The 14813-nt window shown below is 42.4% G+C and overlaps 1 protein-coding gene across 3 annotated transcripts in view; it reads right to left on the bottom strand.

The window, feature by feature from the left end:
• Positions 1 to 14813, bottom strand: part of LOC125899765 (neuropilin-2-like) — a 119759-nt gene that overhangs the window by 45778 nt on the left and 59168 nt on the right. For all 3 annotated transcript variants that reach the window (XM_049594284.1, XM_049594282.1, XM_049594283.1), the window contains exons 8-11: positions 8741 to 8885; positions 4874 to 5049; positions 2610 to 2783; positions 1009 to 1153 (exon numbers count right to left, since the gene is read on the bottom strand). In XM_049594284.1, coding sequence (XP_049450241.1) covers positions 1009 to 1153; positions 2610 to 2783; positions 4874 to 5049; positions 8741 to 8885 — 640 coding nt within the window. The remainder of the gene's footprint in view (positions 1 to 1008; positions 1154 to 2609; positions 2784 to 4873; positions 5050 to 8740; positions 8886 to 14813) is intronic.

Raw genomic sequence — 14813 nt, forward strand, 5'->3', positions numbered from 1 at the left:
TGACTACACAGCTGGCCACTATTAGTGAAAGTCCCATGACCTAGACATGTTAATCCCTGTCCAGACATGCTGCAATACCTCCTATAGGGCAAGATGATTAACTTCAACCACAATGCAGTACACACACACACACACACACACACACACACACACACACACACAGAGTCAAGTACTCATATATACATTTACTATACACTACATACATAAACAGTGATAACCCCCCCCCCCCCCCCCCCCCCACACACACACACACACACACACACAATGGTGGATTAAAATGCACAAGACAGCACCTATACACATTCTAAATCCTCACAAACACACATCCACTCATGCACACAATACACACTTATTACAGATGTCAAAGAGATTAATGGTGTGATTTTCGCAGCACGTTTAAGTCACTACTGTTTTGTTTGTGATTATGTTTATGGATCATGTAACATACATATACATGCAGAAGTATCATAATAATTATAATAATGTACAATTTGTCTTAATTGTTTTTTCTCCGAGGCTGTGTGGTCATTTTTGTGCTAGTCGTAAACCACTGACTGTGAATTAGTGTTGTATGCATGTATTTATGTGCTTGCATTTGTATGCATCATGAAAACAAATATATATTCCTGTAAGCTTGTGTTTGTGATTGATCTGTGTATGTGTACCTGTGGAGGAGTGAGGGGTGGACCTGACTGGTAGACTGTCTTGCCACACCCTTAATTATAAGTAACTCTAAGCCTCCAAAAATCCACCACCGTATACTTGTCATAAATGAAGAAATTTGCTTCAGATACCCAAACCGTTTTTCTGTACCAGGTTGTAATCATGTTTATTTCTGCTGCAAAGTTAGGTATTTTAACATGGGTGTCAATAGGGATTGACTCACTTTTGGAGCCAGCCTCTAGTGACCATTCGAGAAACTGCAGTCTTTAAGCGCTTTTACATTGGCTTCATTTTTTTCATCCCCTTAGTCTGACAATGCACTACTGTTATCTCGTGTGTTCTTACCTGGCAGGTCGCAGCCGAGAACCTCCATCCTCATGCCGATCCCAGCAGGCGACCACCTCTCTGGAAAGACCCTGATGTACTGGGCCACTATCTCCTCGAACCTCCGGACCTCTGGAGTATCATAATGGCTGTTTCCCTCAAAGATCTGAGAGGAGGGAGGCAAAGGCATGTTGATAGTGATGTTGTTAGTGAGTAGAGAGCTATTTCAGAGTGCTTTCCTATTTTCACTTCACAACAAGGCACGAGTAAGGATAAAACATCTCCCCTCCAGTATAAAAGATGTTTTCCTGCCAATTTTGACATTCCTAAGATCAATACACTCAATGTGAAAATACAGCAATGCTCTGTAGCCTGCTCCACTGATGACAGCTGCTCTTTTGACAGTAGCACAACACAGTAAGATCCTGCTGTGCTTTAAAGGAGAATGTGTTACAAGTATCACTGCTTGTCCAAGAGTTTGTGTTAAAGCCAAAGCTGTCTGAGACGTGTCTTAGATACAACAAGATGAGTGATAGGCTTTACTCCATGTTTGTTTGATATTTCTGGCATCTGTCAGAGTGAGTGCACAGATACATTGTTCTGCGGTGAAGACAGCATTGAGGATGAGTATCCTTGAAACAATGGAGAAAGACGTACAGTAAACGCTGCAGAGGTAGTTAATTTTGTCATTTCGCCACTCCACTGTTCACGTCTCATTGAAAAACAATAGCAAAATCATGAGCCTGTCTTTCCAGAGTCGTATAACACTCCTAATCACCATTGTTTCCAAGCACAGTACGACATGTGTCACAAAAATAACAACAGAGGCTGTGTTTCCTTTGATTTTCGAGTAATTTTTTTGAGGCGGCTTGCAGCAGCCTCTGGCAAAAACACAAGATTTATTACAAGCTGAAAACCGACTAGACTGCAGCGATCCTTCCAAAAAATGTGGGCTGTGAAAGTTGTAATATTGGTTTCATTAATTGAATTGTATCTCCTGTCTTCCCCATTTCTTGAATTTTAAAAAACGTATGATGAATTTCCCAGGATGCTCATTTAAAAAGACAGGCAGATGAGAGGGAACAGGATTTTAGCATCAGGAGAAAAGCCTGGCACTCAGTAGTACTATTAAAGCGTTTTAAGACAGAGTCTCAGAAAGGAGAACAGAGTTTAAAGTGCCCTGTCTCACAGTGCGTTAGACTGCAAGCAGTGTTGAGTGGTGATGCAGGAAAGACATTTTTAATTAACACCCATGAGAGACAAATAGAGGATGAGTGAGCAGGAGGCTGAGACACAGAGAAAAGCAGAGAGAGGGAGAGCACAGAGGACTTACTGTAGAGAGAGAGGCAAAGACAGAAGCAGGGAGAATGAGGAGTGAGGTGATTAAATTGAATTATTATCAGAGCTGAGGCTGTAATAAAATGGCTTTTTTTCCTGAAAATGACAAAGCCGAAAGAGAGAGAGACAGAGAGGGGAAGAAAGAGAAGGAGACAGAGGGAAAGCAAAGAGGGATTGAGTTGAAAGACAGCTATAAATAAACTACAAATGAGGGAGAACTGACAGCCACAATCGGAGAGAGCAGAGTACATATGTATGTGTCAGAGAAAGTTCCCCTCATTTACCTTCGCAAACCCAGTCTTGCTGTCGGTGATGTAAGTCCAGTCTTTGCCAGTCAAGCTGTGAGCCAGTTTGTACTTCCTGACGAATGCTCTGTTCTCAGCACTGGTGCTGCCCTCCAGCCCTCTTGCACCCTGGGTGATAATGCCACGCACCATCTTGGGCATGCCGAGGTCCGCCTGAAACAGACAAACATGTTAGCTCACTGTCTGCACCACAGAAACCTGGTTCTTTCCAGATCCCCTGCATACTGTGACCACTCTAACTTTCCCTATAGCCTTCACAGTTCATAAATACTGGTTTTCCATTAGAGATGCACTGATCCAGCTTTTTCCGTTTCGATGCTATGGCTTTGAGTATCAGCCGATTATGATCCGATACCATGGTTGACCTAAAAAGCTATATACCTTTACATGTAGAACAGAAAAGACTAGAGGCATCAGGCACTGATGACTACACAGTTCTTTCCTAAGATAAAATGAAACTAGATGAAACAGATTAACCTACATTTACGTCTTGTAACTGTTGAGACAAGTGTTTGCTCACTTTCTCGTATATTTCTGACAGTGTGGTCTCGGAAAAATATTTGTGTGATGGCAAATTGCACCGTGGCTCCAAGTGATCCAGTAAACGTTGGAAGCCCACGTTTTCAACAACCGTCATTGGTTGTCCATCCAAAACGATGTACTCCAGCACTTTCTCGGAAATTTTCACAGCTTTTGCGCTATTGCTGCGGAATTTCTCTCTTCTTTGCAGCGCATCTGCTAACATTAATTGTTGTGTAGTATAACCTCCTGCTCCTTTCGACCTGCTCAACTGCTGGAACTCTTGGTGCTCCGTTTGGTGATGTTTTTGTAGATGCTTTATTGTATATATTATATATAATTGGTAGTATTATACTTGGCGGTACTACCACCACCCCTAGCAACATTCACTTTGCAGACATTACAAACTGCCGTTGGGCTAGTTGGAGTGTTCAGTGTGAAATATCTCCACACAGCAGATTCTCTCCTTCGCTCCATGAGGTAGCTTGTGTGGCAAGAGATTTAAAAGGAAAGGATCGCCTCAGGTATAGGTTGCATTTTTGGATACCCGATCCATCTATTTTGATGATGCTGGGGCCAATATCGATCCAGATATTGGATCGGTGCGTCCCTATTTTCCATTGCACAACTTTTCACAAGTTGAGTTAAAGAGGGCCTATTACGCAAATTTTCAGATCCATACTTATAATTAGGTGTCTACTAGGACATGTTTACATGCTTTAATGATCAAAAACACTGTATTTTCCTCAAACTGTCTGTGCTGGAACACCCCTATTCACCATCTGTCTGAGGTCTGTCTGTTTTAGTGCCTGTCTCTTTTAGTCCCCCTCCCAAAAAAGCCCAGTCTGCTCTGATTGGTCAGCATTTCCGGGTCTTTCATATCTCAGTGTCTCTGCACTGTCATTGCACCCAAAGGAATAACTGTATTGGAGAATAGCGATACTTTCTAGCGTGAAAAATCACACATAAAAGCTTCTAAATTCAACCGGTCATGTTCCAACAGGAATAAGATCCCAAATCGGGGTGAAATTAAGAACATTGGTATCCAAGATTACAGGTTTTCCTGATGTTCGCATATAGCTTAATGCAGTGTATTTAATGTAAAAACTTGCAGTAGCGTCACAATCTGACGTCAGCTTTTTTTGAAAGTAGAAAAAAAATTGCAAATAGAGTATTCAGAATGGTCTGCAACCTGAGGTATTTGTTCGCAAGGATTACTTTTACACACAATTACCTTATGTTTTGAAACTCTGGCCATGTTTAATATGAACATCTGAAACTAACATTACATGTATGACGGAAAATAAGGAAAAGCAGACTAGGTCCTTCTGAAGATCCAGGTTCCTTTTGCATTTCTATTGTACCCTTTTCCCCCAAATGGGTTTAAGTATATTCATTTGTTGAGGATGTAATCTCCAGTGATTTTGTTTCAGATGTTGCTATCGCAGATGTTGTAGCAAATGATGGTGACTGTTTTGGGTTTATTATATTTCTCATTGTATTTATGAGATGACACATTTTTACACAATTTAGTTCCAGACACTTCACCACAAGGAATATGGAGAAGAACCATATTACCAGCAACATTTACTGTCTGATGCAGTAAAATGAACCCCACCTGCAGCCCCTCATCTCCAGCTATAGTCTATTGTATTGGAAAACAAGCAACCGCTTCTACATATACTGTAAAAAATAATATCACTCATAAGGTCATGGTGATGTACCTGTAGCCACTCTTCTCCAGCTATGGGCTGCGTTGGGTTGGGAAACCAGCCCGAGCGACTGGCCACCAGCCTGGCTGCCCCCATGGAGCCGTGGATGTCTCTCATGGATGACGCAGAGATCTGGGAGTCGGGTAGCAGCCCAGACAACATGCCTTGCAGCTCTGAGCAGGGTGCATCTGAACATGAGACAGAGAGAGAATGGAATACTTGTTGTCTAAAGCATGAAAAAAGCATGTTTTTCAAAGAATATAACCACTGCACAGTAATGCCATTCAAAGCAGAGTGTGAAAACCTTCCTCTCTCTTAATCTTTCAAAGATCAGTACAGCATCCAGGATTGGACAACTAGTTGCCAAAATACACTGGATTCATGTGTCATCTGAGAAGCAAGCCCACAGGATGAGAACACTTGACAAGAATATATGAATTGGTCATTTTCTTGTATTCGGATCAATGTTGGAGCTTTCCTCAGTGAACCAACAACACACAGTTTTTCGAAATGGTGTCTGCATGCAACTGCATTACCGCACAGTAATAAAATAAAATTGACAAAAACAGTTAACCATATGTTTACTGTGGCGGATTTTATATCTCAAGCCTGTGAAATGAAAATATGTAATGAAATTAGATGCTGCTGGGAAGGTAGATAGTCAGTCGAAAAACTGCTTTGGAAATGCTCATGAGGGATGGAAGTAAACGGGCATATACATGCCATTATTATCATCATCCTTTAAAGTCTATTGGATTTTCTGTTCTCTAAATCCACTCTGACTACATGAGGCTGCTGCATTGCTAAACAACTTCTAATTTAAAAACCCTTCATGAATCAATGTGACTTTAAGGTCAGGAATAATTTAATATCACCGTTTGATCTCACCTTAGAGCAAAACTCTTGTGTGATTGTGATGTGAATTGTTAAAGCGCTGCACTCCGCTGCTCTCCATCAACCCATTTCATTATTTTTCCTCTCTGCCGCTGCAAAGTTGATGCATAACTTTAACCGAGCTTCCAAAGGGGATTCTTCTCAGGGAATTGAGCCAGAGAACTCCCAAATGGAAGAACTAAATGAGAGCATGTTGCAGATCAAAGGGATGCTGTTTATTATACTGACAAATGTGTTTTAGTCTAACAAGCATCAGAATACGTTATTGCTCCGAATGATGACAAAAAAAGAGAGGAGACAAAAACAAGGTGACCACTTCTATTTGAAAATGGAGCCAGTGCGAAAAAATGGGGATAAAAGAAGAGAGGGTGTGAGGAGGGAAGAGAGGAAGAAGAAGCAGGATAAAAGGCGAGGAAGAGGAGTTAAAGGACAAGCAGGAGATAAAGAGATAGACAAAAGGTCAAATAGAAAGATAGAAGGTAGAGAGAAGAAGTGAATGGAGAGGGCGAGAGGGATGACGAGAGATGCTGGTGAAAAGAGAGAGAGAAGGGGAGAGGCAGATTGACAGTGAAGGGTGATGGTGATTGATGGTGACATTCTTCGGGTCTACATGGAGATGAATGTTTAATGCCGTGACGTCTGCAAACGCGCCTCACTATAGTAAATAATGAATCAACAATAAACAACAACAGCCAAGCCATGCTAGATGAGCTCCCTCGAGCTCTATAAAAAAACATGAAAACTGATTAGCCAGAAGAAAATTCTGTTATTGCACTTAATGTTTCTTATTTTTGTATCTGTCTATTCAAGCAGCTGCACTCCAGCAGGACTTTTTTTTAAAAATATATATATAAAAAAAAAAAACAGGAGTGCGGTGGGAGTCGATGAGAATATCATCTCTGGAGATCACAGAGGCAGAAATAGCGAGATATCACACACCAGCATGAGAGCCCTTAAAGCTCTTACACACATATACATACATAGACACACACACAAAGTGATGCAGGCACCAGCACATAGACATTGAACAGACAAGGTTTCTCACACACTGGTTGGAACACACTTTCACTCGCACATGCTCTGATGTTTAGCCCACACACACTCCCACTGTGCTTTTTCCTGATAACAGGGTCTTACAAAAGCTGTAAAGTACACCATTGAGGCTCTACCTAGCCGATACACTCGCACATACACACATATATAGCTTTGCAAACACGCACGCTACATAAGCCTGGTGAGAAAAATGATAAAGGTGCTAAAAATAAATGATTGATAGGTGCTGCAGGGCTAAAATAAAATAAGATTAAGGAAGGAGGGATGGAGGAGCGGAGAGTTGAAAGAGGCAGGGACAGGGGGAGATTTAAGGGAAGGGATAGGGAGGAGAAAATGAGAGAAAAGTGGGGATGGAGGCTGTTAGCAAAGGCAATAGAAGGACAGAGGAGTAGAAGCAGAATAAGAGGGAAGAAAAAACAGAGGGACGTCAAAGAGGGATAGGTAGAAAGTGAGAAAAAAGTAGGCAGAGGCATAAAAGTGTGATTTAAGTTAATGACATGTCACTGACTGACTGCTTTATGTCTGCCTTTATAGGCCTGTGTAGGGCTTTATCACACCCCCCCGGCAGTGTGTTCAGCTGTGTGCTTGTCAATATGTCTGCGTGCAGGGAAAGAGAAGATACCGCATAGCTATTAGGGGATGTGTTTGGTTATAAAGTTTTCTATGCAGGTTATAGAACAGCGTGTCTTTACTCCAAAGCAACACATTCTGTCATCCTTCTCCAGCAAAAGACACAGTAGTTGGAAACTGTCACGGTTTTGCATATAAAGTCAGTGTTTTCCTCAGGCCACTGATGGATTGCAGACATTACAAGGCAGCAGAGATTGGTGATACACGGTGAAACAGGAACGGCCAGAAGATGTGTTGAATGGCTCCTCACTGCTGAGAGTTTAGTGAGAGGGTGATATATAATGCAATTTCGGGTGTTAAAATAGGGTAAAAAATAGGCTATTGGTGGAAAAGAACACAGGCAAAGATACCTATGCCACATCCCTGTCTCTTTGCCTGCTTTCTCTCTCTTCCTCTCTCTCTCTCCCCCTTTCTATCACACAAACACAACACACGGGAACACACACAAGCAGTATCATATTGTTTGGGTGTGATTGTGATTTGTGTGGGTGCTGAAATAGCCCTCCTAGATAAGAGCATATCTGTCCCTCTCAATGGCCACTACGATGGCAGCAGAGAGAGGCTCTAACCCAATAATGATACAGTGGAGCTGGGACACACACACACGCACTAAAATGGATTGAAACTCTCTCTCTTTTACCATTTCTATAACACACACACACACACACACACACACACAAACACAGACAGTCTAATTAAGTTTTATCTATTTATAGTATTGAGCTGATTATGCTGGTTGAAATTGTGTTTGTTTGCCAGGGCTGCAGATGAAAGCTGAGAGCCTGTTACTCTCTGATGTTATCACCCACACATCACACTCTAGTATTATTCTATTAGGACTGAGTGTGTTTCTTTTTGTGCGTGTGTGTGCGAGGTGTGAGTGGGAGCCAGAGAGGGAGGATATGTATATGAAAGAGCGAGGGCAAGAGTGTGAGTGCACATGAGAGTGGGTGTGTTGTGTGCGTGTGAAAGACAGAGAAATTGATGCGAGGACGGGGAGGAAAGTATGAATAGAAGCATGGGATGGATTGATGGATGGACAAATTACTGAATTGTTTATCATTAGGTTATATAAATGAAGACTAAAAAAAAAGGACTCTGTACATTAGCTTGCTTGTTCTTTTCCAGGAAATGTTTTCTGACGGAGTTATTTTTGCTGTGACCCACCTTCTGACCCGGTGTAAAAGCCAGTATATCACTGGTATAAAATCTGGCAGGACCGCTACCGTGTTTTCACAAGGGTGAGTCCCAGGAGGAGAAAAAGTCTGAGAAACTCTACAAAAGACGCTTTATCTTTCTTACCCGTGATCTGACAGCCGTAGAGCTCGAACCGTAGGGCGATGCCGTTCTTCCATGTCTGAGGTCGGATTCGTACGAAACGAGCCAGGACCGGCTGTGGGATCCGATTGAGAACCACCTCAGTGGCGTCAGTGTTGGCATGGAAAACCTATATGGAGAGAGAAAGAGACGGGATTTAATGATACTACATTAATGGCTGTTGGGATTTTCCCTTGTTACCCTCAACAGGAAGGGCAGAGAGCAGAGTGAATGACACATGGGAGCTCAGCTTCAGGGTCTTCTTGAGGACACATTATGACAACACAGAGGCCTCCATGGACAGAGGAGGACGAGTCAATGAGACAAAGTCTGATAAAATTTTGTTTGCTCTGATATATGTATTTAACTGTTTTCTGTGAAAAAAGTGACAACAGCAGAGAAGTCTTATTAACCCCGATATAGTTCAGACATTTTGTTAACATACTGAGGTTTCATCCTGGCCAGTCCACCACTTTGTCGAAACTGAAATATCTCAACAGCTATTGGATGGATTGCCTTGAAATTTATGGTTCCCAGATGATGCCTCCTAATAACTGTGATGATCCCCATGCAGCAAGATGAAAAGTTCCCCAACTTTTCCATGAGGTTCACATCTGTGGTTTTGACCAAAATGTCTCAACAACTATGGATTGCTATAAAATGGGGTACAGACATTTACGTCTACCTCTGCATGTACTGAAATAACTCTGGAAATCCCTTTACATTTCATCTAGCTGGTCAAAATTTCCATTGCTCTTACGCTTTGGTTCATGACTAAATATCTGCAAAACTCCCATCAGCCAGACCTGTTGTTAAGTGCTAATTAGCATATTTTAGCATGCTAACAATTTTAATTAAATGGTGAAGATTGACTCCTAATCATCAGCATGCTAGCATTGTCACTGTGAGAATGTTAGCGTGTGTATGTTAGCATTTAGTTCAAAGCGCCACTGTGCCTTACTGCAGCCTCGCTGAGCCTCACTAGCATGGCTGTAAACTCATACAGTAGTCCCGCTCCAACATAAACACAATTATGTTCACCTCCAGTGCAAGTGGGAAAATAAATCCCTATTAAAAATAGTTTAACATAGGGAAAGATGAGAATGTGGAGCTGTAGTCAGAATGGGTGTAGCCTAGCTTAGCATAAAAATCTCATTTGCAGTGCATCTTGTTTGTTTAACCTGTTTGTTTAACCTGTGCATATACTGGCGACAGTAACGTGGACAATTTAATAGTCAGAAGTTTAAACAGTCTAAATTAATGCACAGAACATAGACTAATAAACAACTGGTATCCATAGCAACAGTATTTATGGTTCATACTGGACAGTTTTACTGTTAAACAAACTCAGGACAACATTAATTAGCATGAGTTTAAATTACAACAGACTAATCCACTTCTATGTGCACATAAACAAACACACCCACACACACACACACACACACACACACTGTATATATTGTGTCCGTTCACAAAGGAAGAAATGAGTGCAAAGGTTTTCCAGCACACACACACACACACACACACACACACACACACACACACACAGAGTCTGAGCGGGCATGCAGTGTGTAATAAATCAAGGGTGTAAGTATGTGGGAGAGCATCCTCTTCTCACGTCCTCTTGACTTAACCACACAACCACATACACACAGGAAAACATCCTCTTCACTCCTTCACGCACAGAAAGCAAAGAAAAACCCCACTGTCGCCCCTCAATGCACACACACACATAGACACACCACAGAACACACACTGTTTTACAAAGTGCCCTCCGAGCTTTCACACTCCCCACCACACACAACGCGCACACACCCAAAGTAATTTCCTCTGAAAACACACACAAATACAGATAAAAAGGAAACTGAATGCAAGCGCACATGGCCAGAAGCACTCTTTTTGTCTCTTGACACCAAGACTTTATATCTCTGTCTATCTGACAGAGTGTCATGTCTCTCTCTCTATGACTGTCGTCTCTATTGGGCTCACCACAGGAAAAACACAGCTGGGCTGCTGCTCCTCTCCCTATCATTTCACTTTCTGTCCTCCTTTCTGTCTTTCTTCTCGACATCTCTTTCTTCCCCCATCTCTCCCTCGCTGCCATGATGATACACTGCTGTAAATTTAAAATATATCCTGTTGTTTCATTAGAGAACCTCAAAGACTGTTTTCCCTCTGTGTTTCCAACACTCTCTCTATCATGTTACATCAGTGCTAAAAACACAACATAGTGTGTTTATTACAGAGAGCTGTAAACCTCATTCAGTGGAGCCAAAGGCCTTGCAATTACTTGCTTGGGTACTCATTTATAGATGTTCGCTTTGTTTTTTTGTGATTCTGTGTGTGTGTGTGTGTGTGTGTGTGTGTGTGTGTATGTGTGTGTGTGTGTAAATTCACTATTTTCTTCCTGTTTCCAATCCATTAAACAGCAGGACCCGTCAGGGGTGACAAAATATGGATGAAAGGGGTTTCTGACTTGTAGGAACAGAAGCGGGCTTCTGGGCCAGCTGGGATTTGAACCCATGACCCACTGGGTGTTTGATACAAAGTCAGATGCAGTGAACTCGTGCCCTTACAATGGCCTTAATACCAGAAACTGTGACCAGTTAAATGATGGAAAAATGCCTAAAGGCCCCTAAAGACTTAATGGGATTGTGGCAGCGGGCTGTAATTACATGTGTGTGTGTGTGTGTGCTAGTGTGTTGGTGTGTAAAAGTGTAATTATGAAGTCTCACTCAAAGGAGTTGGGGGCTGGTGGGTCCTTTCTGATTTCCCTTGGTGTGCACTGAAACTTCCTCAGCAAATGTGTGCACACACACACATTCACACACACATTGGAATGCACTGTGTGTGCTTTTACGTATGTGTACATAAGAGTGTACACACTGTGTGAGTCTTAGATTTTTTTTTGTTCGCATGTGTGTCTGTGCGAATGCATAACCTTGCTACTGTCCTTTACCAGCTGTTTAAATTGGTGATGGTGTGTTTGTGTGTGTGTGGCAGGCACTTCTGTATACATGCTGCTCAGGCACACGTCTAGTGTACATTTCTTTTTTTTCCCCAATATTATCAGCTTTGTTCAGGGTCACCAAACAGAGCTGCAACTCTATTTCACTTTCTGCTCAGTGCAGACCTTTCCTTGTCACAACTACTGCTTTACTTTCTTCTGCGAACTGAAATCCCTTTAGTAGCAGCCCATTGAGAATCCACAGTGTCAAATACGGTAGCTTGGTCAGTGGCCGTCAAACGATGCACAAGGCACCCTTTAGCGTCTGTATGAGATGCATCAGGCCTTTAACTGACTCCAATGTAAACTCATCCACAGCAATTGAAAAAGTGCGTGCTTGAGGGAAGGGTCAAACAAACACAGGCCTTTTACTCATGAGGCAGACCTTAGTTCCTGCCCTGTTCCTGTTATTTAAGAAACATAACAAATGTACTTATTTCTATTCAAACCATGATTTTTTTATTGCCTAAACCTAAATTAGTTGCAGAAAACTATTTCCTGAGAACAAAAAAGTGCATTTTGAATGGACACTGTGTCGTTTAACAAGTGGAGATTGACACACCATCCCTGAGCATCCAAAACTGACACTAGAGGCATACCGTCAGCCTCATGAGCACTTTTTAAACAGAGATCACGCTATAAGGCTGCTACCATGTCTCTTCTTTATGCCAGCTTTATATTTTTGCACAGAACCAAACAACAGCACCATCATTCCGCTCTAGTGTGTGATTTTAAACAGCATGCTGTCATAAAGGAACCAAAAGAGGCATATATCATAGATGGTGACATATATCATACACCTCGGTAGCATTTTATAAGCAGTAAAAGTGGCATTAACATGCAATAACAATCATTTACTGTCTCTGTTATTTAATGGCTGATCTCGTCCTCTGCTTGGAGCATAAGGAGTTCCTGAATCTCATTGTTTTCCCAATTTGCAGACATTTTTGGCAGCTGTTCTTCTTCTTTGAGTTAGCCACTAACTGCTATTAGCTGCTTTTTAAGTTTCCCACAGTGGTTCACACACATAACACACTGTCAAAACGTCACACCCATCCTGCCCATGGTCCCATCTTGCCAGCTGTCCCCTTAATACAGACACTGTTTTGGAGCTGTTACTACCTCCTGTGGCGGCAAGACCACTCTGTACCCCCTATCCGCCCTCGTACATTATATACAATCGGGGAGGCTGCATAATGGCGTAATATTCCCACAGTGAACATTAAGTGTAAAAGGGAATACAGTTTGAATATGTAGAGCCTTTGACCAAGCTGCTGCATTTGAAGAGTTGTCAGTGAGTACATGATGTTAGTAGAAGGCTGAAAACATGATAAGAAAAGACCAGCAGTGATTGCTTTCAGAGCTCCCCACCACACACACCCATGTTCTTTATAAGAACTGCCAAGAAATTGTCTGTTGAATATTCAGAATCAATGTTAAGCTGACCCCACTGTCAAAATTTAAATATGTTTTCTAAATAGTGCATATTTTAAACTTCCCTGTGTGACTTTATCTTGAGTTTTAACCTTCCTGTTTCAGTCCTATCAACCCACGTTGGAGCAAAAACTCACACTAAGTACAATGTGTGTAAATTGTTATTGGCTATGTGTGATGAACAGCCAGTAATTCAGGTTTACTCTCTTTTAAATTGCAGAATATTGCGTGTCCACCATTTTTAGGTTGGCATTTGCCTCCCTGCCAGGTTTTGGCTCAGTAGTGAGAATCCACAATGAGGTGGTGTAAGGGATATGTCGCATCTCTGAGGTCTTCAGCTTAAATACACTGTTAACAGTCTCTTCCTAAAAGGCTTCTGCAACAATCAGCTAATGCACTACAACCGCAACCCAGCTCGGGTTTTCCTGTGTGTGTGTGTGTGTGTGTGTGTGTGTGTGTGTGTGTGTGTGTGTGTGTGTGTGCGAGAGAGAGAGAGAGAGAGTGTGTGTGTGTGTGTGAGGCCTTCTCTGCGTGCGTGTGCAGGTTTGTTAATGGTCCGATGTTTCCACCTGTGTTAAGAGACAGGGTAAGCTGACACCAGGAACACTCGAGTGAACAGATGCTTAACTTTACACCTCCTCTCTTTTTCTCTGTCTCATCTCTCTCTCTCTCTCTCTCTCTCTCTCTCTCTCTCTCACACACACACACACACACACACACACACACACACACACACGCATGTAAGCACAGACACACACAGGCCAAAACAAACAAGCAGAAACGTTGTTCCAAACCAATACTGTGAGAACAATTCAAACCAAGAGAAATCTTCCCGATTCAAATGGTACTTTCATCTCTCAGTGAAGGTCAAAGGTGACAGACATGGAGTGAATACTGTTTTCTCCTTCATTTACACACACCTACTCCGCTGAATAACAATAGTGTGCAGGGCAGAAAGACACATATTGTGTAGCTGCCTCCGCTTGGTAGTCAAAAGGAGGCTAACCAGGGCTAACGTGTAACTACAGGATAGAAAAAGAGCATGACGAGGAATATGTTCACCTCATGGGAAAGAAAAGAACAGGTGTGTGTGTGTGTGTGTGTATGTGTGTGTGTGGCTGTGTCGTGAGCCCACAGGGCCTCAGTCAGTCAGCCAGTGAGGACCAGCGCAGACACGCTGAATTATTCAAATGTCCGTCCTGTGTGTCGTGTGTATGTGTGTGGATAGTTATAAAATAGTAAAACACCCCCCCATCTCCTCTCATTTCATCACACAAGGACAAATACGCACACACACAGACTTCGGGGAGGTAACCTGTGTTTGACAGCTGAATCCTGGTGTGTGTGTGACAGTCCAGTCCACAAATCTCACAGACCAAATGACACATGGCACCCTTATAATATCCCCCTTTGTCCCTTCCCTCTCTGTTTCTCGCAGCTTTTCTTTCTTCATTTGTCACAAACTCTTTCCTCCCTCTCTCCTTTGACCTCACCCTCCCTCCTGCCTTTCCCTCACCTCGCCTCCCACCCTCCCAACACTCTGTCGTTTTATTTAATTTCCCGTCTCCTGACATCCTTGCAGGCTGTGTTGCTGAGACCTCTGATCTATCCAAAGGG

Source organism: Epinephelus fuscoguttatus, linkage group LG13 (genome assembly GCF_011397635.1).
Source record: "Epinephelus fuscoguttatus linkage group LG13, E.fuscoguttatus.final_Chr_v1".
NCBI lineage: Eukaryota > Metazoa > Chordata > Actinopteri > Perciformes > Serranidae > Epinephelus > Epinephelus fuscoguttatus.